This window comes from Eulemur rufifrons, chromosome 9, assembly GCF_041146395.1.
Source record: "Eulemur rufifrons isolate Redbay chromosome 9, OSU_ERuf_1, whole genome shotgun sequence".
Lineage (NCBI taxonomy): Eukaryota > Metazoa > Chordata > Mammalia > Primates > Lemuridae > Eulemur > Eulemur rufifrons.
The window spans coordinates 50,882,577-50,904,548 of NC_090991.1; the positions used below are offsets into that span (position 1 = coordinate 50,882,577).

Sequence of the window (21,972 nt, forward strand, 5' to 3'; positions counted from 1 at the left end):
ATATCTCCACTTGGGTGTCCCAGAGGCACCTCAAAGTCAGCAAATCTCAACTAAAACTCCTCAGTTTACCTTCCCCATCTGCCCTTCTTCCTGACCTGCTGCTCTTAAACTGAATGGCACACCTTTACAACAATTGCCCCAAGCCAGAAAGCCAGGGGACATTTTTATTCCCTCCTCTCCTTAACACACTCCCCATCCACTCAGTCTCCAAGTCTTGCCTATTCCACTTTCTAAATACCTACTAAGTCTGCCTACTCTCTTTGGCCTCTGGTTCTGGGTGGAGCTGCATTTCATGGGCTTCTGCTGGGCCTCCCTGAGGAAGAAGAGGGCTAAGTCCTTAGATGTGAGACACGCCAAGGTGGGCAGATTGACCAGAGTAGGCAGGGGAAGCCTAATTCTATCTAGTTCAGATCAGCTCTCTCCAGAGCTACTGCAGTACCCTCTCAACTGGTCTTACTGTTTTAAGTTACTCCCATTGTGTCTGAATATTTAAGGGAATGAGAATCACCCAGGGCACTGGATTCTAAGGCCCCTTGGCAATGTGGCTCTGGAATCCACCTTTTAAGAAGCTTCCCTGGTGATTCTTAAGTTTCAGAACCACAGACCATTGTAAAATAAAAATAAAACGAAAGTTCCTGACACTCCCTGGTTCCATGGCAATCATCTGCCTTACAGGATAAAGTCCAAAATTCCTATGAGATCTACAAAGCCCTCTGAGAGCTAATCCAGACTAACTAGCCTCATTTCCCCTTGAAGCCTCTATTTGGGCCATGTTCAATTACTTAGGGTTCCTGAATGTGCCTGTTCTCTCTCAACTCTAAGCTTTTGTCCATTGTGGGTGCTCCAGGATTCACTGAATGAGTGAATGAATTGAAAGTATCACTACGTGTAAGGTCCTGTGGCACTGGGGAGACGAAGAAGGGCAGACAAAGTCCCTGACTCAAACAACTTATAATTGGGGGGGGAGGAAATACACAATGAGTGAAGGGGAAGAGAAGCAACAACTGCTCCACACCTGCCATGTATCAGGCACTGAGTGGGGCTTTGGTAATGTTAGCTCATTTTCTCCTTACAGAAACCCTTCCAAGCAGATATAGTGTTTATTAGCTACTGAGTCTCAAAGGGGTTAAGTAATTTCCCCAATATTACACAGCTAGAAAGTAGTGTTGATAGAACTCCTACTGTATGCCAGGGAATGAACATGCTGGTTGCTGTGCCAGGTACTGAGCAGAGAGAAAAAAGATACTACCCTTGCCCTTGAGGTTCTCCTGCAGCCAGGTCTTTCCATTGCCCCCACACACCTTCCTATCCTCGTAGGACTGCAGAACCTGTCAAAGAAATGTCATGTTCAATTTACCCTCATTAGTATGTGGGGACCTCCAATGAGCAAATAGTTTTCTAATCATTGGCTTCTGGGTCATAAGCATGTCCTTACAATATCCCCTCCAAAGTTATGCTAAATTACAAAATCTTCAGGCAAAGGAGGAGTTTGCATAAAATGCATATTCAAGTGTGTGAGCAATATATATTCCAATGGCAAACTGGAATTCTTTGACCTGGGCCAAGGAAATCTACTAAAATTATATCTTAAGAGTCTTTTTCCAATTTCCAGGGGGAAAAAATGAAGAAATACAAATTTCCCCACATTAAGATTCCCTATCACTTTTATAGGTGTGGGAAAGGGGGTACCTGTGCACTGAAAAAAGATGCTCTAGAAAAAGAAAGTAGCTGGGCACAATGGCATGTGCACCTGTAGTCCCAGCTACTTGGGAGGCCAGGAGTGGCAAGGAGGAACACTTGAGCCCAGGAGTTCGAGTCCAGCTTGGGCAACATAGTGAGACCACTGTCTCTTAAAAACAAACAACAACAACAACAAAAAACCTCAAGGAGAAGTATACATAGAAAAGAATAATGATGGCAGACATTAACTGAGTGATTATTATGTGGGGACTCTGTGCTATACCCTTAATCCTCATAAAGCCTCTCTTATAATTATCTCCATTATACAGATGAAGAAAGTGAGACAGGGAGAGGTTGGGCAACTTGGTCTCCGAGCTTGAGGTGGCAGAGCCAGTATAGAACTCAGGCCTTCTGGCCCAGCCCAGCACTTAATTACTGTATTATGTTGGGCTACACAGAGACACTGTGGAAGGTCACAGAGAGAAAACATGAAAAAAAAAAAAAAGGGAAAAAAAAATCCTAGAATAGTACCAGGAGCACCAATAAAGTTGTTTTGACTTAAATTTTTGTTTTTTGTCTCCTCCAGCAGAATGGAAGTTCCGTGGAAGCAGAGCTCTGTCTTGTTCTCAGTTTTGTTCCTAGCACCTAGCCCAAGTCTTTGGATCCTACTGTGTGAGTAAAGGAATGAATGAGAAGGGAGTTTGCAGTGGGCAGTTGTCACCATGAGGAGTTAACTAGAAACTTGGGCAAGAAAGGCGTAATTCTCCCCGGGAACCTAATTAAATATCAATAATGAATGTTAGATGAGGGGGTAAAAATAGGGTGAACCAGGGAGAATGTACTCCCCAGGGTCAAGTGCCAAAGGAAAAAACATCTTTTCTGAAAGGGGTAGGAGAATAAGAATCACAGAGTCTTGCTGAAAGCTTTAAATCCTCACCAAAAACTTTCTATATATAACTAAATTTAAAATACAGATGACTAAACTGTGTGTACTTTATACCATCAAATTTCCTTCACACTGTAATGTAGTTTAGTTGACTACTTGAGTTGTCTCTGCAAATACTGCAGGAATACTGAATACAGAATTCCTCAATACTGCAGGAAATCTGGAGACAGAATGGTGATGATATTGTAGAAACTTTCCAGTTTTATGTTTTGGGTCATGGAAAAGATGATAGAACCCAAGATTGTACCAGCAGTCAATGCCAAGAATCTAGTACAGGTTGAGCATCCCTAATCCAAAAATTCGAAATCCTAAATGTTCCAAAATCCAACACTTTCTGATTGCTGACATGATATCATGAGTGGAAAACTCCAAATTCAACACCGGAAACCTTTGCTGTCTTTCTGTCTCTCTCTCTCTCTTTTTTTTTTTTTTTGAGAATCTTGCTCTGTCACCCAGGCTGGAATCCTGGGCTCAAGCAAAGCTCCCCTCCTCAGTCTTCCAAGCAGCTAGGACTACAGGCCCACACCACCAGGCCCAGCTAATTTTTTTGGAGACAAGGTCTCACTCTATTGCCCAGGCTAGAGTGCAGTGCCTATTCACAGATGATCACAGGTCCCTGCAGCCTCAAACTCCTGAGCTCAAGGGATCTTCCTACCTCAGCCTGGTGAGTAGCCCACTACAAGTGTACACCACCACAGCCAGCTGATTTTTTTTTTTTTTTTTTAGAAACAGGGTCTCACTGTGTTGTCCACACTGGTCTCAAACTCCTGGCTTCAAGTGATCTTCCTGCCTCAGGCTCCCAAAGTGCTGGGATTACAGGCATGAGCCACTGCACCTGGCCAACCTTTGTATTCTGATGGTTCAATGCACACAAACTTTGTTTCATGCACAAAATTATTAAAAATTTTATATAAAAGTACCTATTACCTTCAGGCTATATGTATAAGGCATACATGAAACATAAGTAAATTTTGTGTTTAGACTTAGAGCCCATCCCCAAGATACCTCATTACATGTATGCAAATATTTCAAAATAAAAAAAAAAATCCAAAATCTGAAAAACTTCTGTTTACAAGCATTTTGGATAAAGGATACTCAACCTGTATATAATTCTTTAAATGTGTCAGATGGCATATAGAATGTAGGGAAATATTGTGCCATTTTACCATATCATACATTCACTAAATTTTTTTTTTTTTTTTTTTTTTGAGACAGAATCTCACTGTGTTGCCCAGGCTGGGGTGCTGTGGTGTCAGCCTAGTTCACTGCAACCTCAAACTGCTAAGCTCAAGTGATCCTCCTACCTAAGCCTCCCAAGTGGGCTGGCCTGCTAGGCCTCCTAGAGTGCTAGGATTACAGGCGTGAGCCACTGTACCCAGCCCATTCACTGAATATTGATATACATATTAGACAGCACTTTATACCCACTGACTATTGATATACATATTGCACAAACATAACTTACAGAATAGTCTTGTAAGCTTTTTGTGTGCAGGTATATCACGTTTCGTTTTTACAGTCTCAGCAAATAAACTCCTGAGAGCCAATGATCAATAAATGTTTACTGACTAACTGATGCAGTAGTTACTTTTTGTACTACTTTTCATTAGAATGCCAAAAATGCCTAAATAAGGGTTCTCAAATGCCTGTCAGTTATGCAGCCTTGACATTGGTATGACAATTTCAAGTTCTTCTGACTCCATCAGTGCTCAAATCTTACCTTTCTGTCCACTGCTGGATTCAAGCAGGGCATTGGCAATGAGGCCTGGTGACCTGAGGCTGTTTGTTTCATAACATGAACAGAAACAAAATGAACAAAGCTGTATATTGTAGAGTTGTACCCAATGTAGATATTCTCTATATTCTTCAAGCTCCTCTTTATGATTGATTACTGTCACTCGGAGGTAGGGAAGACAGAGTTGGGTTGGAAAGATGGTTCTCAAATGGTGGTCCCCTGGTCAGCAACTTCACTTGGCAACTGGTTAGAAATTCAAATAACCAGGCACCATTCCAGACCTACAGTATTGGAAGCTCTGGGGATAGGTCCCAGGAATCAGTGATTTAACAAGCCCTCTGGGTAATTATGAGGTTTACTGAAGTTTGAGAACCACAGCAGCTTTCACTCCTCCAATAATAAATTTGTCACATTTATAATTCTACTTCTCAGCTTAAATTCTTATGTGGCCAGATATACATTACTAGACCTATAAAGCAGGTTTTTAAATTCATATACACGTATATATGTACATTTGTGTATATAAGCATGTATGTATTACTATCTATATATAGGTATTAATATCTATATATATTTGAAACATTTATCAGTAAAATACTTTTTTATTTTTGCTTTTGTTTTGAGATGGGGTCTTCTTATGTTGCCCAGGCCGGTCTGGAATTCCTGGGCTCAACTGATCCTCTTGCCTGAGTCTCCTGAGTACCTGGGATTAAGACACAAGCCAACTCACTCAGCTAGTAAAATATTTCTAGAAGAATCAAAATATTAAATTCACCCACATCCCATAATCCTAAAACAACACTTATTTCTCATTTTAATTTCTAATCTTTTTCTTTTCTTTGTAGCAATGGGAACTGTCAGAGAACATTAATTTCTCATCTTTATCCATATGTAAACCTCTTCACATAATTGTAGAAATATACAATTTATGGTTTACTGTTAAATTTAAAATTTCTTGGTAAAGATAATTAAAAGATAACTTTTTCTGCGCTTGGTGGCTCATGCCTGTAATCCTAGCAGTCTGGGAAGCTGAGGTGGGAGGATTGCCTGAGACCAGTCTGAGCAATAGCAAGACCCCCATCTCTACAAAAAACAGAAAAATTTGCTGGGTGTCATGGTATGCACCTGTAGTCCCAGCTACTCAGGAAGCTGAGGCAGGAGGATCCCTTGAGCCCAGGAGCTGGAGGTTGCAGTGAGCTATGATCATGCCACTGCACTCTACCTGTGGTGACAGAGCAAGACTCTGTCTCAAAAAAAAAAAAGATAACTTTTTCTAATTTTAAGAGTAATAATACTTATTCCTGCCAGTCTTTCTTCTACATAAATATCTATAGATGCCTTTTACTTTTTACAAAATTGAGAACTTTTTTCACAAAATTTTACTAAATCATGTCTAAATCATGAGACACTTCCTTTTTTTATTCACTTGTCCTTTTTTGTTAATCATTTTTTAAAAATCTCATTTACTGGAAGTGCAATTATGAAGACAAAAAAGGTGAACATTTTATAACAACTACTTTAAAATTTTTGATTTATCTGCTAATGAATGTTTAGTTTACTGTGAAAACTGTTAGGCCTCTTTTTACCCCTTAGAAAATGGAAATAAATGTGCAACTTCTCATACTTCATAGCCACATTATTGGTGTCAGAGACACTTAATAACACTGTTAAACATCTGGAAGATGCAGTAAGACGTAGATGATAGAACAGTTGTGTTTTGTGCAAAACTACACTAAATTTCATCCTACAGATTGCTGACTTCAGGGACGGGGATTTGGATGAAATTGTGATAGCCATAGGATTTTTCTTCCTTTCCTTGACAATTTTTGCTTCAGAAAAACAAATTCTTAGGTGACAGGGTTTTCCTAATCACTCCACATCACCTTATTTCCACCAATTCAAATAGATCATTCAGAATAATCTCAGGGAAAGAAGTCTTTTCCCCAGGTAAGACATTGACAGGTTTGTCTTGTTTTCAGATCAAAGTTTTCCCCTAAATAAAAGCTGTTACATTTTCAGGCATTGTTTTCTAACACTTATTTTATTATTACTTTTTTTATTCTTATTTCAGCATATTGTGGGGGCTCAAAAGTTTAGGTTACGTATATTGCCCTCCCCCGCCCTCCTCCCCCCCCCCCCCGTTAACACTTATTTTAAATTATGAATTATCTTCGGTTTGTTCAAATAGATGCTTATTTGGGCTGGGTGCATGCGTGTAATCCTAGTACTTTGGGAGGCCAAGGCTGGAGCATGGCTTGAGGCCAGGAGTTCAAGGCCAGCCTGGGCAAAATAGCGAGACACTCAACGCTACCAAAAAAAAAAAAAATTAGCCGGGGCGTGGTGGCTCGTGCCTGTAGTCCCAGCTCGGGGGCTGAGGCAGGAGGACAGCATGAGCCCAAGAGTTTGAGGTTGCAGTGAGCTATCACTGCACCACTACACTCTAGCCCAGGCGACAAAGTGAGACCCTGTCTCAAAAAAAAAAAAAAAAAACCCAAACAAAAACACAAAAAAAGTTGCTTATAAAATGTATAACCAACCAGTACTATTCTTACTTGGTGTATTATATGCTATTCAAAACGCAATTTAACTCCTTTAAATTACTAGAGCACTTTTGACTTTTCTATAACAAGGCCAGGGATTCACTGATGAGTGCTTTGTTCTGCTTTTCTTCGGAAAGATAAAAAAAACCGGTATTTGTGTTCAATTAGGCAAGCCCAGCTGTCTCAATTTCACAGTTGTTTCAGCTGCATCAATTTTTGTCCGCGTGTCTCTCGTGGGTTTTGGGGTGGGAGTGGCGGCACCTGCTTTCTAACACAAAACCGTTGGACCATCGTTGTTCGGAGAAACGGCTGCGACGACACAAAAGTGGAGACCGTGGAAAGGCGAGGACAGCCAGAGGTTGGGAGAGGTCGCGGGCTCACTGGAGACCTAGACTGGCCCCGAGCGGGACTCCAGCCCTAACACAGCCGCCCCAGCTCTGGTAGGCGCACCCGCACCGCCTCGGGCACCCCGCGCCCCTCCAGCCACTTCCGCTGCCTCCGGGGGCCTTCCCCCTGTCCGGCGCGGGGCTGTCCTCGGCGCCGCCTGATCTGGTGAGATGGTTACCGTGAGGGCAGGTTGCCCCTGGAGCTGTTTTCCCCAATGTGCTGTCGAGGCCAGGAAAGAGGGACACGGGTCGACGGCCGCGGAAGGGTGGGTCGTGGCTGAGAGAAGTCCCTGCAGCGTTTCGGGATTTGGGCCTGCAGGCGCTGCAGGCGGCGCCCAGGCAGGGTCCTCTCTCGCAGCGGGCTCTGAGCGGGAGGCCTGAGGGGGAAGCATTGGCAGCCCGGCGAGTTCCAGGCGGCTGTGGTGCGGAGCTATGGAGGAGCTCGATGGCGAGCCGACAGTCACCGTAAGGGCGCCCCGAACAGGCTAGCTTGCCCTCGCGGTTCTAGGACTGTGTCTGTTTCATCACCTCAGGCTTGTCTACCTCCCTGCCAACCGCGAGGCGCCGGTCCCTTTCCAGCGGCTCAGCTGCCACTGTTAGGAGGTCTCATCATTACTGGGTGCCCGCGTTTGGGCCGTAGTGGTCGCTAGGTTTCTGTTCCTTTGTGTACTCACGAACCCTGGTTTCAGAGACCCCTCTCCATCCCGTCCCCTCCTTTGTCTTTCCGACCTTTCTGCTTCCTCGATTTTCCTCTAGGGCATTCGAAAAGGCTCAGACCAAGCAGAGGAATTGGGGCTTTTTTCCTTCTAACTATACCAACCAGCACCGTGAGCTTGGCTTTTGCTTGTGTAGCTCGAGGTTTATTAAACGTATTTATTCTCTCAGGAGACTATTCTCATTTTTATTGCTCTGGGTTCAATTCTGTTGAACTTTCAAGAAAGTATGCCGAATGTGGATGATCTGTGATGTTTATAACATTCATGGGCTTTAGATACGCAATGCCTAGTGTTTCCGCTGCCTGGAGTGCTCTAATCTTTTCTCTTTGGTTTATCTCCTGCACGTTTTGCAAATACAAGCTATAACAGCCTCTTTATCAGGGGAGCCTTCCCTGACTTTAGGTCAAATATCTGCCCATTATAGGCTTTCAGAGTTCTGCATTTCTTAGCTCTTGGTAACCTGTAGGTCCCACTAAACTGTAAGTTACCTGAACTTGTGTTTTTGCTTTTTAGAAGGTTAAGGTGCCTGCAGTTTTAAGCTAGAAACCATCACATTGTAAAGCCAGTCTATGACAAAAACAAAAAATTGAAAATAGGCCGGGCGCGGTGGCTCACGCCTGTAATCCTAGCACTCTGGGAGGCCGAGGTGGGCGGATCGTTTGAGCTCAGGAGTTCAAGACCAGCCTGAGCAAGAGCGAGACCCCATCTCTACTAAAAATAGAAAGAAATTATATGGACAGCTAAAAATATATATAGAAAAAAAAAAATTAGCCGGGCATGGTGGTGCATGCCTGTAGTCCCAGCTACTGGAGAGGCTGAGGCAGTAGGATCGCTTGAGCCCAGGAGTTTGAGGTTGCTGTGAGCTAGGCTGACGCCACGGCACTCACTCTAGCCGGGGCAACAGAGTGAGACTCTGTCTCAAAAAAAAAAAAAAAAAAAAAAAAAAAAATTGAAAATAGGGCTCATTTCAAAGCTAACTAGACAAAATGAGATGTGAGATCTTAAGTAGCAGTTGATGTAAGTTTGTAATTCTCTATAAGTTTACTATTGTGGAATGTTTAACTGTTAAATACATATACATATATGAAGTACTTTAAATAGTTAAATGTCCATCAAGGAATATGTCATTGTTTGTGAGAAAAAGAATTAGAGAGGACAGGCATGGTGGCTCATGCCTGTGATCCCAGCACTTTGGGACGAAGATCGCTTGAGGCCAGGAGTTAAAAAGGCCAGCCTGGGCAACGTAAGGAGACCTGTCTCCATTAAAAAAAAAAAAATTAGCTAGGCGTGTTGGCCAGCTTCTGTAGTCCTAGCTACTTGGGGAGGCTGAGGCAGGAGGATCTCTTGAGCCCAGGAGTTCAAGGATGCAGTGAGCTATGATCAAGCCACTGTACTCCAGGCTGGACAGCAGATCCAGACCCTGTCTAAAAAATAAAAAAGAATCACTTGAACTTTTTTCAAACTATATGTCATCTTGCCTTTTCCTCTTCCACTTATGACAGAATCTTTGGATGGGGCAACCTTTCCAGTACTCTCTCCAACCCTGGATTGCTACTACTTTGATACTGAGCCTTGTGTTTACAAAGGGGATGAAGATGCTCTAAACTGATTTTTTACCCCCCAGTAGTGATGTGCTTGTGATAACCTAGCTCACATTGTGTTAGGAAGGCCAGGTAGGAAACTGGTTGGTATTGTGCACAGAGCCTTACTGGGGCGCAATTATCTTGATAGAACTCCATTGTCTAGAGTTTGAACTTCAACTCTGCAAGTTCTAATTCAGTTGTATCTGAGTTTAAATTTGCTCTTTAGCCTACTCTAATCACATTCTAAAGAGATTGATGAATAATCTGAAATATTGCAAGTTTATCTTTCATAGCAGTTGTGTCTGCTTTTCAGGTACCTGCTGCTGCTTAATCAAGGCACATGAAGGAAGGCAAGTTACAAATTAGCAGATTCAAGGATATTTAAGCATAGATTTAAAGACAGTAGAATGATTTTGAGAATTCTTCTAGATCAGTGGTCTTATTCTTTTGGTTAAAGGACTCTTAAATGTAAGTTCTCTTCCCAGAAATACTCATGCATATAATTTCATGTGGTTCAAGCACCCATGAAAGCCCAGACACCTTTTCAATCATTTCCCACCCCTCAACTGCTTTCTGACTTTATCACCTTAGGTTACTTTTCTCTATTTTTGAACTTTGATAAAATCTCTATCTTTTTTTTGTCTTCCAACAACTCAGCCTGTTTTCAAGATTCATCTATGTTGTAATATGAATCAGTAGGTTGTTCCTTTTTATTGTTGAGTATTAATGCATTGTATGAATATATGACGGTTTTTACAGCTATCCTTTTGCTGATAGGCACCTGGATTGTTTCCAGTTTTGTCTACTGTAAATAAGGCTACTATGGACATTCTTCCACAAGCTTGGTTTTGGTGCCACTGCTGCCCCCTCCTCCCCCTCCCCCTCTCCCTCTTGCCCCCTCCTCCCCCCTTCTCCCCCTCCTCCCCCACTTCCTCCTCCCAATACGTATTTATCTAAAAGAAACTATCAGTTTTCTGAAGTGGTTATATTATTTTTTTGCGTCAGCAAAGTATGAGTGTTCCAGTTATTCCACATCTTCACCACCTCTTGGTATGGTCGGTCTAATTTTAGCCCTTATAGTGGGTATATAGTGGTAGGTCATTATCAGTTTGATTTGTATTTCCCTGGTGATGAAAGATATTGAGAATCTTTTTGTGTGTCATTTGTATATCTTATATGTCATTTGTATATCTTCTCTGTGAAGTGCATTAAAATCTTTTGCCCATTTTGTTATCAGGTTGGTGGTTTTATTATTGGATTGTAAGAGTTCTTTTTTCTTTTTTTTTGTAAGAGTTCTTTATACATTCCAGATACAAGTCCTTTATCAAATATGTTTTGCAGATATTTTCTCCCAGTTTGTGGCTTGCCTTTTTGTTTTCTTAACTATCATTTGCAGAACAGAAGTTTTTAATGTTAATGAAGTCCAATTTATAAATTTTGTCTTCTATAGTTTGTGCTTTTTATGTCCTATCTTTGCTTACTTTAAGGTCAGAAAGATTTTCTTTTTTTCTTTTTTTTTTAGCAGCTTTATTGAAATATCATTCACATATCATACAATTCACCCATAGAAAGTATACAATTCAGTGGTTATTAGTATAGTCACAGTTATGTCCAAACGTCACCACAGTCTAATTTAAATAGTTTTCATCACCTCAAGAAAATCTGTGCTCTTCATATATCACTCCCTGGTCCTCAAACACTCTACCACCCCCCTAAGCAGCCACTAATGTACTCTCTATCTCTATAGATTTCCACATTCTAGACTTTCACATGCATGGAATAATACAATATGTGGACTTTTATGGCTGGCTTCTCTCACTTAACATATAGAAAGATTTTCTGTTATGCTTTCTTCAAGTATTATAGGTATTGCTACATTGTGTCTGTGATTAACTTTTAGTTAATTTTTATATATGGTATGAAGTTCATTTTTTACATATGGATGGTCCGTTGCTCCAGTGCCCTTGTGTGTAACACTTTCCTTTTGCCTGAACTATGTGTCTGTATATACCTTTGGCTTAGCATTTCCCTATTTTTCTGACTACCTATTTATTGGTCTTCAAAAGACTGCTAGCTTCTGGAGAGCAAAGACTGTAGTACGCGTTGTTGTTTTCCTAGAGCCTAGCACATAAAAAGGTTCAATAAACGTTGCTTTGTAGTTAAATGACTTCATTAGGTCTTCCTAAGGACTAAATACACTTGTCTTGAAACGAGACTTGCCAGCCAAATTCATTGTCTGCCAAAAAATATTTATGGAGTGCTGCTGTGTGCCAGGTTCTGTTTTAGGCAGCAAATGAGAATCGTAAAGTCTCCTGCCTTGTGAACTTTCATCTAATTACAGGGCAGTTAATAACTATATGAGAGAATCATTCAGGCACTGAGAAATGCTGGTGCAGTGGTCCAGGTGGGAGTTGATGATGGCTTGGATTAGACAGGTAGAGGGATAAGTGGTTAGATTCAGGCTTATTTCAGAGTAGAACAGGGTTTACTGATAGATTGGGCATAGGTGGTTAGGGAAAGAGAAGAATCCAGGATTGCTCCTAACAGTTGGAGAAGGCTTTGTTCTAGTGCCAGTGCGCATTGAGGTTTGGGGATGAGGATGGGCATCAAGAACTCTTTTTTGGCTCCTGATGTTATAGATACATCTCTGTAGGTTAGATTACCTATAGATATGTGGATTAGTGTGAAGCTGAGGCTCAAAGGGATTGGTCTGAGTTTGAGAGAAAAACTTAGTGTCACCATCACAGAGATGGCACAGAAGCCCAGCCCCAATTTTTTTTTTTAGATGGGTCTCTGTGGCCCAGGCTGGAGTATGGTGACGCCATCATAGCTAATCTTTTTAAAGTTTTTAACTTCTCTTTTTCTGAACTTCTGATCACTAAATTACAATATAAGAATTGATTAGGGGCTGGGTGTGGTGGCTCACTTTTGTAATCCCAGCATTTTGGGAAGCTGAAGCAGGAGGATCACTTGAAGCCAGGAGTTCAAGACCAGCCTGGGCAATATTGTGAGACCTTATCTCTAAAAAAAAAAATAGAAAAATTAGGCTGGGTGTGGTGGCTCACTCCTATAATCCTAGCACTTTGGGAGGCGGAGATGGGAGGATAGCTTGAGACCAGAAGTTTAAGACCCCATTTCTACCAAAAAAAAAAAAAAAAAAATGACCCAGACATGAGGACTGCTTGAACGCAGGAGTTTGTGGTTGCAGTGAGCTGTAAATGACTCCACTGCACTTTAGCAGGAGGGACAGAGCGAGACTCTGTCTCCAAAAAAAAAAAAAAAAAAAAAAAGAATTGATTAGTGAGTAGCTTTGTAGCTTTCCTCTTCACCAACACTCGAGGGATGGCAAGTTGGGTTGAGGAGCCCAGCAAAGCTCATTTGCTTATTCAGGGACTGTGGATGGTCTGACAGACTGGGCAGATTTCAACCACATACACCTGTGTATGTAGAGTATACTTAACTTCCATGACCACTGATTTCTAGAATTATGCAGTGCAAGTAAGTCCTTACTTAAGGTGGATAGGTTTGTGGAAACTAGGACTTTAAGCTTAAAACGAAACCAATTTTTCTTTTTATTTTTTATTTTTTTTATTTTTTTAATTTTTATTTTATTTTTTTTTTATTTCATCTTATTGTTATGAGAAACCAATTTTTCTCATCAATGTTATAATGAAACGACTTGAAGGAAACAGTGTTATCGGAGGACCTGCTGTATGTTTTCCTTGAAGTAGCAGTTTCCAAGAACCTAAGACAACAGGATATGTTGTACTTGCAAGTCAATGGAAGGCTTGATAAACAAAGTCTTCAGTAAGAATAACAGTTTCTGTGCCTTATTTTTTACTAGTTGATTCCAGGTGTGAATTCCAAGAAGAAGCAAATGTGTTTTGACTGGGGTCCAGGGGAGATGCTGGTGTGTGAAACCTCCTTCAACAAAAAAGGTAGGTTTATTTTTCTTCCAGATTATCAATCTTGGCACATTTGGTTGTTTTTCTCTTTATTACCTTAGATTTGACTAGCTGAAGCAAAAAGTGATTGAACTTATTTTGCCCCATTTTCATTTTTGAAACTTTAGCTGTTTTATATTTTCATTGATTTATGAGAACTCGAAGATGTTGAGCCCAAGAAAAAAAGATAACAGTGGTCTTCCTGGTATTAAAGAAAGGTTTTCTTCATATTTAAGCACTTCAAGCTTTTTCCTCCTTTTTTCTTGTCTGAGTGACCAAATTCCCTTCATGGCAGCTCCTCACAAAACTGCAGGTGCTGTGGCTGTCACTTTTATATTCACAGTGTGAATTTTCTGAACGATAGTTGGAATGATACATAGAAGATTAGCATGGTCCCTGTGCAAGGATGACATGCAAATTCATGTTTAAAAAATAAATACAATAAAACATTAAGAAAGACCAAAAAAATCTACCCTGAAATCTACATGTTTGTGTTGCTTTCTTTTCTCAAGAGAGAAATCTCAGGAAATGTTGAAGCGATTTTCCTGCAAATCTGTGACAGCTTCATTATGCAAATGTGAAAGTTTTTTCTTTTTTTTAAAGACAGGGTTTTGCTCTGTTACCCAGGCAGGAGTACAGTGGTACAATCATAGGTCACCGTAACCCTGAACTCCTGGGCTCAAATGATCCTTCAGCCTCAGCTTCCCAATTAGCTAGGACTACAAGTACATGCTACCACATCTGGCTAATTTATTTATTTTTTGTAGAGACAAGGTCTCATTGTGTTGAACTCCTGGCCTCAAGTTGTCTTCCCACTTTGGCCTCCCAAAGTGCTGAGATGACAGGCATGAGCCACTGTGCCTGGCTTAGTTTTCCTTTTTATAAGGAGAAGATTGAGCTAATGAAAGTCTTATAATTTTGGCAAATTATATCGTGTACAGTTTATATAATTTTTAAGTGATGTGGTTTCCTAGATTTTATAGTCAAAAATTGTCCCTTCTGTTGCTAAATCCTTATGGGTATTGAAGATCCCAATCTTGGCAGAGCGATAGAATCTGCTGAAGGGCTGTTGCTCAGGAGAGAATCTTTTATGAATGTATACAAATAGTCTCTTTTCATATTGAATGGGAAAGTTTATCAACATTTCTAGATTGTCCTAGATTGTTGGAAACTCTTTGTTTGCTTATACCTATAGAAATCATATTTAAGACACGCTTTTGAACATCAGTCACAACCTATTTGAGAAACTATTATAATCAATTTTTGATACTTTGTTTTGGGGCAATGATAGTGTAAAATAATATAAAAATATTTGCTTGACTTTGAAGTTGTATGTAAAACTTTAGCTTTACCTTATTTATGGAGTTTTTCATAGGCTAATATTAAGTGAGCTTTCTTTTTTCCAGTATATTTCAGTTGGTGGAGGCAAAAGCCCCAAAATGTCATAGTGGGCTGAGGAATAAAGGCTGAGAATAAGCTTTTTTTTTTTTTTTTTTTGAGACAGAGTGCCGTGGTGTCAGCCTAGCTTATAGCGACCTCAAACTCCTGAGCTCAAGCAATCCTCCTGCCTCAGCCTCCCGAGTAGCTGGGACTATAGGCATGCACCACCATGCCCGGCTAATTTTTTTTTTTTCTATATACATTTTTAGTTGTCCATTTAATTTCTTTCTATTTTTAGTAGAGATGTCGTCTCGCTCTTGCTCAGGCTGGTCTTGAACTCCTGAGCTAAAACAATCCACCTGCCTCGGCCTCCCAGAGTGCTAGGATTACAGGCGTGAGCCACTGCGTCGGGCCTAACATGTATGTTTTAAAAATTCATGTGTGGATAAATGATCATCCATATCACCTTATTTTTTTAATAAGTGAAATCAGTAACAAAGAAGCTAAAGCTTTTGTAATCAGATGCTCAATTAAAATTTTTAGTGTGGATTCTCTTTTGGGGATGATGATAGGTGTTAAAATTTTTTTTCCTGTTTTGTTTCAGAAAAGCCAGAGATGGTGCCAAACTGCCCCTTTATTTATATCATCCGGAAGGATGTAGATGTTTACTCTCAAATTTTGAGAAAACTCTTCAATGAATCCCATGGAATCTTTGTGGGCCTACAGAGAATTGAAGAAGAATTGACTGGAAAATCCAGAAAAGCACAGTAAGTCAGCTGCTGATAGGTTCTGAAGCCCACAACTAAACTGAAAAACTAAATGAAATGCATTCTTGTCCTTTTGTGCATTGGATGGGTTGCCTAGAGAAATAAGGACTCCTGGTTCTCGTTTTTGGCCTCAGTACTGGGCAGTGAACATCACTAGGGCTGGGAAATCTTAGAGGGAATGCACAAATGCTGTTGATTGGCTGGCTTGATAAACTTTGTTGATATTCCTACTTCATTTACCCTCCAAGAAGAAAATTTAGGCCAAACAAGCACATGAGAATCATTTTTTTTTGTAAGACACAGTCTGGCTCTGTCACCCAGGCTGGAGTGCAGTGGGAAAATCATAGCTCACTATAGCCTCCAACTCCTGGGCTCAGGCAATCCTCCTGCCTCAGCCTCCCAAAGTGCTGGGATTACAACTGTGAGCCACCATGCCAGATGAGAGTCATTGAATGAGGTCCCATTGTTGGGTTTTTGAAACTAATATAGAAATGAAAGTTTTGTTTTATCTTTAAAGAATTACTTTTGACCATCCTGAGCAACATAGCAAGGCCCTGTCTCTATAAAAAGTTAAAAAAATTAGTGGGCTAAGGGGGTGAATGCTTGTAGTCCTGGCTGCTTGGGAGGCTGAGGCAAGAGGATTGCTTGAGCCCAGGAATTTGAGGTTACAGTGAACTATGATTTCACCACTGCATTCTAGCCTGGGCAGCAGAGCAAGACCTTGTCTTAAAAAAAAAAAAAAAAAAGTAAAAAACAAAACACCAGCCTGGGCAATAGCAAGACCTCATCTCTACAAAAAAAAAAAAAAAAAAAAATTTAGCTGGGGTTGGTGGGACATTCCTGTAGTCCCAGCTACTCGGGAGGCGTTGAGGATCTCATGAGCACAGGAGTTTGAGGTGGCACCTAGCCATGATGATAGCACTGCACTCCAGGCTGGGCAACAGAGTGAGACCATGTCTGGAAAAACAAACCAAAAATCTCCCAAAACACCAAAAAACTTTTGAGACCTTATTTGGCAAGAGACAGAAAACTATTGTACTATTTATAGTTTAGGATTTTTGAATTGTGGTTCATGATTTAACTGTATCAATATCAGGGTGGTACCTGTTCACCACAGATTCTGGGCCCCACCACAGATCATCGAAATCAAAATCTCTTGGGTTAAATCCTGAACTCCCCAGGTAATTCCTAAGCACATAGGAGTTTGAGAACTCCCTGTGTTAGATTTTTATCAGTGTCCATATGGTTAGGGCATGGACCATGGTTGTATATTGCTTCCTTGATAAGCTTTTTATAAATGAATCATTCTGAATAATACCCTGGTCACCTTCTCTGTGTGTAAGTGCATAAGTGGTCATTGTTTGGTGGTTTTTTAAGAGACAGGGTCTCACTTTGTTCCCTGGGTTAGAATGCAGTGGTACAGTCATAGCTTACTGTAACCTTGAATTCCTAGGCTCAAGCAATCTTTCACTTCATCCTCCCAGATAGCTAGTATTACAGGTACATGCCTTGGCTAATGTTTAAAATATTTTGTGTAGAAATGGTGTCTCACTCTATTGCCCAGGCTGGCCTTGAACTCCTAGGCGAAAGCGATCTTCTCGCCTCGGCCTCCCAAAGTGCTGGGATTATGGTTGTGAGCCACTGTGCTTGGCTGTGATCATTGGTTGTAAGAGACTGGTACGGAATATTGGTGACTCAGAAATCTATTAATAATTCTGGAAAAAAACATGTCAAAAGTCCTGTAATTCCTTGAAGGCAGGGAAACCTGTCTTATTTTATGGCTCCTCTTTCCCCTCGTCTCCTGGTGTATCAGTATAGTAGGTCCTTTGTATAGTATACCGAATGAACGAGTGAGTGAGTGTCCTACTATTTGTGAGATGGTTGCTCCTGTTTTGTACGTGGGGGACAATATATCACCTTGTTTTTTTGTCCAGGTAAGTTACTTATGTGGGCCTATACTCTGGACTGTAAAATGGGGTAACAGGAGTTCTCTGCAGAGTAGTGAAGTAAGGGAGACAGTTTGTGCAAATTGCTTAACCTCTTGCTAGCCCTGTAGTAAGCCACATACAGAATGTAGCTACTATTCATTTTAAAATGGGGCCCAATAGGTGGCCTTTAGGTCTCTTCCTCTAGAACAAATGTTTTTTCCTTGCTGTAAAGATCTGCATCTTGGGAATTGACAACCAGTTGCTTTCTTGTGGATGTTTGTTTTGTTCTGTCTTTTCCTTTTTAAGAACTTTAAATTTTGAACTAATTTTAGACTTACAGAAAAGTTATGAAAGTAGAGTCTCTGTATATTCCTCATCCAGCTTTCCTAATGTTAATATCTTACATAATCACGTTACTGTTATTAAAACCAGGAAACTAACATTGATGTAGTATCATTAACTAAAGACCTTGTTTGAGTTTTGTCAATTTTTCCACTAATGTCCTTTTTTCTCTTCTACAACGAAATGAAGTTGCATTTAGTCTTTTTTTTGTTTGTTTGTTTTGAGGCAGAGTCTTGCTCTGTTGTGTGGGCTATGCTGCCATGACGTCAGCCTAGCTCACAGCAACCTCAGACTCCTGGGCTCAGGCAATCCTCCTATCTCAGCCTTCCGAGTAGCTGGGACTACAGGTGTGAGCCACCACGCCCAGCTAATTTTTTCTATTTTTAGCTGCAAGGCTAAATATTTTTTTCTTTTTCTTTTTCTTTTTTTTTTTTTTAAGTAGAGATGGGGTCTCACTCTTGCTCAGGCTGAGCATTTAGTCTTTTCTTGGCTGGGTGTGGTGGGTCGTGTCTGTAATCCTGGCACTCTGGAAGGCTGAGGCGGGCACATCGTTTGAGCTCAGGAATTCAAGACCAGCTTGAGCAAGAGTGAGACCCCACTCTCTACTGAAAAAGTAGAAAGAAATTAGCTGGACAACTAAAAATATATAGAAAAAACTAGCCAGGCATGGTGGCGCATGCCTGTAGTCCCAGCTACTCGGGAGGCTGAGGCAGGAGAATTGCTTGGGCCCGGGAGTTTGAGATTGCTGTGAGCTAGGCTGACGCCACGGCACTCTAGCCCAGGCAACAGAGTGAGACTCTATCCCAAAAAAACAAAAAGCAAAAAAAAACCAGTCTTTTCTTCTTAGTTTCCTTCATGACGTTGATACTTTGGAAGACTGTTGATCAATTATTTTGTAGAATGTTCCTCGGTTTTGGTTTATCAGATGCTTTTCATAGTTGGACAAAGCTTATGAGTTTAAGAAGAATACCACAAAAGTGGTGATGTGTCCTCCGCACATCATATCATGCATGGGGTTCATGATGTTGGTATTTTATTACTGGCAATGTTGACCTTGACTATTAATGTGGTTTCTGCTGGGTTTTTCCACTGTAACATTACCATCTTTCCCTTTTAGCTCATAAGTGTCTTGGGGGAAGAGTTTTGAGGCTATGCAAATCCTATTTGTCCTCAGATTTTCATCCACTAATTTTAGTGTACATCAGTGGATCTTATCTGTATCAATTAATATCAGTGTGGACTCATGGATATTTATTGTATTTCATGGGGGGTGTGTGTGTGTGTGTATATATATATTTTTGAGAGAATCTCACTCTGTCGCCCCAGGTAAAGTGCAATGGCATCATTGTAGCTCACTGTGACCTCCAACTTCTAGGCTCAAGCGATCCTCCTGCCTCAGGCTCCCAAGTAGCTGGGACTACAGGTGTGTACTACCACACCTGTGCCTGGCTAATTTTTCTATTTTTAGTAGAGAGGGGGTCTTTTTTTTTTTTTTTTTTTTTTTTTGAGACAGAGTCTCACTCTGTTGCCCGGGCTAGAGTGAGTGCCGTGGCGTCAGTCTAGCTCACAGCAACCTCAAACTCCTGGGCTTAAGCGATCCTACTGCCTCAGCCTCCCGAGTAGCTGGGACTACAGGCATGCGCCACCATGCCCGGCTAATTTTTTGTAAATATATATTTTAGTTGTCCATATAATTTCTTTCTATTTTTAGTAGAGACGGGGTCTCGCTCTTGCTCAGGCTGGTCTCGAACTCCTGACCTCGAGCGATCCACTCGCCTCGGCCTCCCAGAGTGCTAGGATTACAGGCGTGAGCCACCGCGCCCGGCCGAGAGGGGGTCTTGATCTTGCTCAAGCTGGTCTTGAACTTCTGAGGGCAAGCAATCCTCCTATCTCGGCCTCTCAGAGTGCTAGGATTACAGGCATGAGTGACTGCGCCCAGCCTCCATGGGTTATATCGTATTTTATTTTGTTGTTTTAAGTTTTTCCAGCTTTGGAACATTAGGAGCGCCTTCACATTGGCTCTCCTTTTTCTTTCGGCAAATTCCTATGTTTTTGTGAGCATTTCCTTATTTTCTGGGACCACAAGATGTTCCAGGCTCATCTTGTATGTCATTTTATTTTTTTTTTTGTAGATTGGTTCGAGTGAGTAAAAACTACCGATCAGTCATAAGAGCATGTATGGAGGAAATGCACCAGGTTGCAAGTAAGGATTTTGTGTGTGGGTGTGGGTGTGGGTGGGTCGGTGGTAGTATTTGAAGTATTTATCTGGCTATAAATACTATGATTTAAAATTCTGATTGACATCCCAGTCCAAAATTCTTACTTTACTACCTTTTGTAATTCTTAATTTTTTGACAAACATCTTGAGTGTGTTTTTTAAGTTAGAATGTATTGAGTTGATGGACTGTTTGAATGGTATGAGGCTAAAGGGCCAAATTAAGTCTCCTTGAAAATTGTGTCCCTACGTCTTTGACCTTGGTGATTTAAAGTCACCTGAACCATGAGAGCCCCAGGGTTCCTAGGTGCCCAGTAGAATCTCATATAACTTGACAGTGTCTTTCTCAGAGACTTTAATGGTGGCTGTGTTGCAGTTCAAAGTGCTGCTTGTAACTTGAGGGCCTTTGTCGGAGAATCATTGATACACAACAAAGGCATATGAAGCATTAAAAAAATTCTGTAGTGAAAATGGGTGGTCAATAAAAGAAACAAAGGCAGAAGCCACAGAACCTGGCATATGAAGCTATAACAATAAGACTAAAACTTCCATTGCTCACTTAAAATGTTTTGTGTTTTGTTAGTTGCTGCTAAAGATCCAGCCAGTGGCCGCCAACTCAGCAGCCAGGTAAGGGGGAGCTACCTTTGTTGTTTTGGCACCATATGTCCTTGTGCATCCTCAGCACCCACCTGGGGTGGCTTTGCAGTCCCTGTTATGGCAGAAGTCTCTCCTCTTTCCAGGTAGACAGGCAGCCCATTGCGGTGGCAAGGGTCATCTTATCCCCTTCAGGGTCTTTCACATTTGAACACAGGATCTGCTTGATAAATACTTGTATGAGTTTTCAGTTTTTGTGGAAAATATAAATCCTAACCATGTTGCATTGTTGGGGTGTCATGAGATAGAGAGCTAAGCTTTTGGCATCACTGCCTAGTGTCCTAAACTCTGTTCAACTCATGAACTCAGCATTTTTACTGAACTGCAAATGATCATACTTTAGTTGGAGCTTGAAGATGACTTATAAAATTCTCATTCCTTTGTAGAATCTTGATATTTTTCAAAGTCAATAGTGAATAGGGGCCGGGCGCAGTGGCTCATGCCTGTAATCCTAGCACTCTGGGAGGCCGAGGCGGGAGGATCGCTTGAGGTCAGGAGTTCAAGACCAGCCTGAGCAAGAGCAAGACCCCGTCTCTACTAAAAATAGAAAGAAATGATCTGGACAGCTAAAAATATATATAGAAAAAATTTAGCTGGGCATGGTGGCACATGCCTGTAGTCCCAGCTACTCGGGAGGCTGAGGCAGAAGGATTGCTTGAACCCAGGAGTTTGAGGTTGCTGTGAGCTAGGCTGATGCCACGGCTCTCTGGCCTGGGCAACAGAGTGAGACTCTGTCTCAAAAAAATAGTGAATAGGGAATAATGCACTATCTCTGAAAACATTTGCTTTTCCTTTTTGAACAAGGCATGATGGTGTCTATGGACAGAGGGATGGTGGGTGGTGGGGACAGGGAGCCTGCATATTCCCAAGGGCAGGGTCCAGGTCTGATTTATTTTTGAGTCTTGTATCAGGCAGTCCTTGGAATACCAACTTCTTGCTCTATCTACGTGTTTCTTATTATTTGCCAAATATTTTTCTAAAAATTGTGTCTCCCTTTAACTCACAGCTCCTTCCTAGACCATAATTCATCAAGAGCACTGGTGTGATATGTTATTTAAATTGTTCTAGTGCATATTAAAATAAAATATTAGTCTCCATCCCACCACCTAAAATCCTTTTGCTAGTTGCCCTATGGGAACTCCTGCTGTAGGAATAC

At 41.2% G+C, this 21,972-nt stretch overlaps 1 protein-coding gene and 1 non-coding gene across 4 annotated transcripts in view; both read left to right on the forward strand.

Annotated features, from left to right (window-relative positions):
- Positions 1–7,637: 7,637 nt before the first annotated feature.
- NUP85 (nucleoporin 85) overlaps positions 7,638–21,972 on the forward strand; it is a 31,172-nt gene continuing 16,837 nt past the window's right edge. For 2 of the 3 annotated variants that reach the window (XM_069481703.1, XM_069481702.1), the window contains exons 1-5: positions 7,638–7,752; positions 13,431–13,524; positions 15,515–15,677; positions 20,080–20,150; positions 20,746–20,789. In XM_069481703.1, the coding sequence (XP_069337804.1) occupies positions 7,720–7,752; positions 13,431–13,524; positions 15,515–15,677; positions 20,080–20,150; positions 20,746–20,789 (405 nt within the window). In that variant the 5' untranslated portion in view covers positions 7,638–7,719. The remainder of the gene's footprint in view (positions 7,753–13,430; positions 13,525–15,514; positions 15,678–20,079; positions 20,151–20,745; positions 20,790–21,972) is intronic. The other variant, XM_069481704.1, reaches the window with a different exon arrangement.
- Positions 13,866–13,968, forward strand: LOC138392731 (U6 spliceosomal RNA). The gene has a single exon (XR_011235014.1). It is a non-coding gene; the product is annotated as a U6 spliceosomal RNA (small nuclear RNA).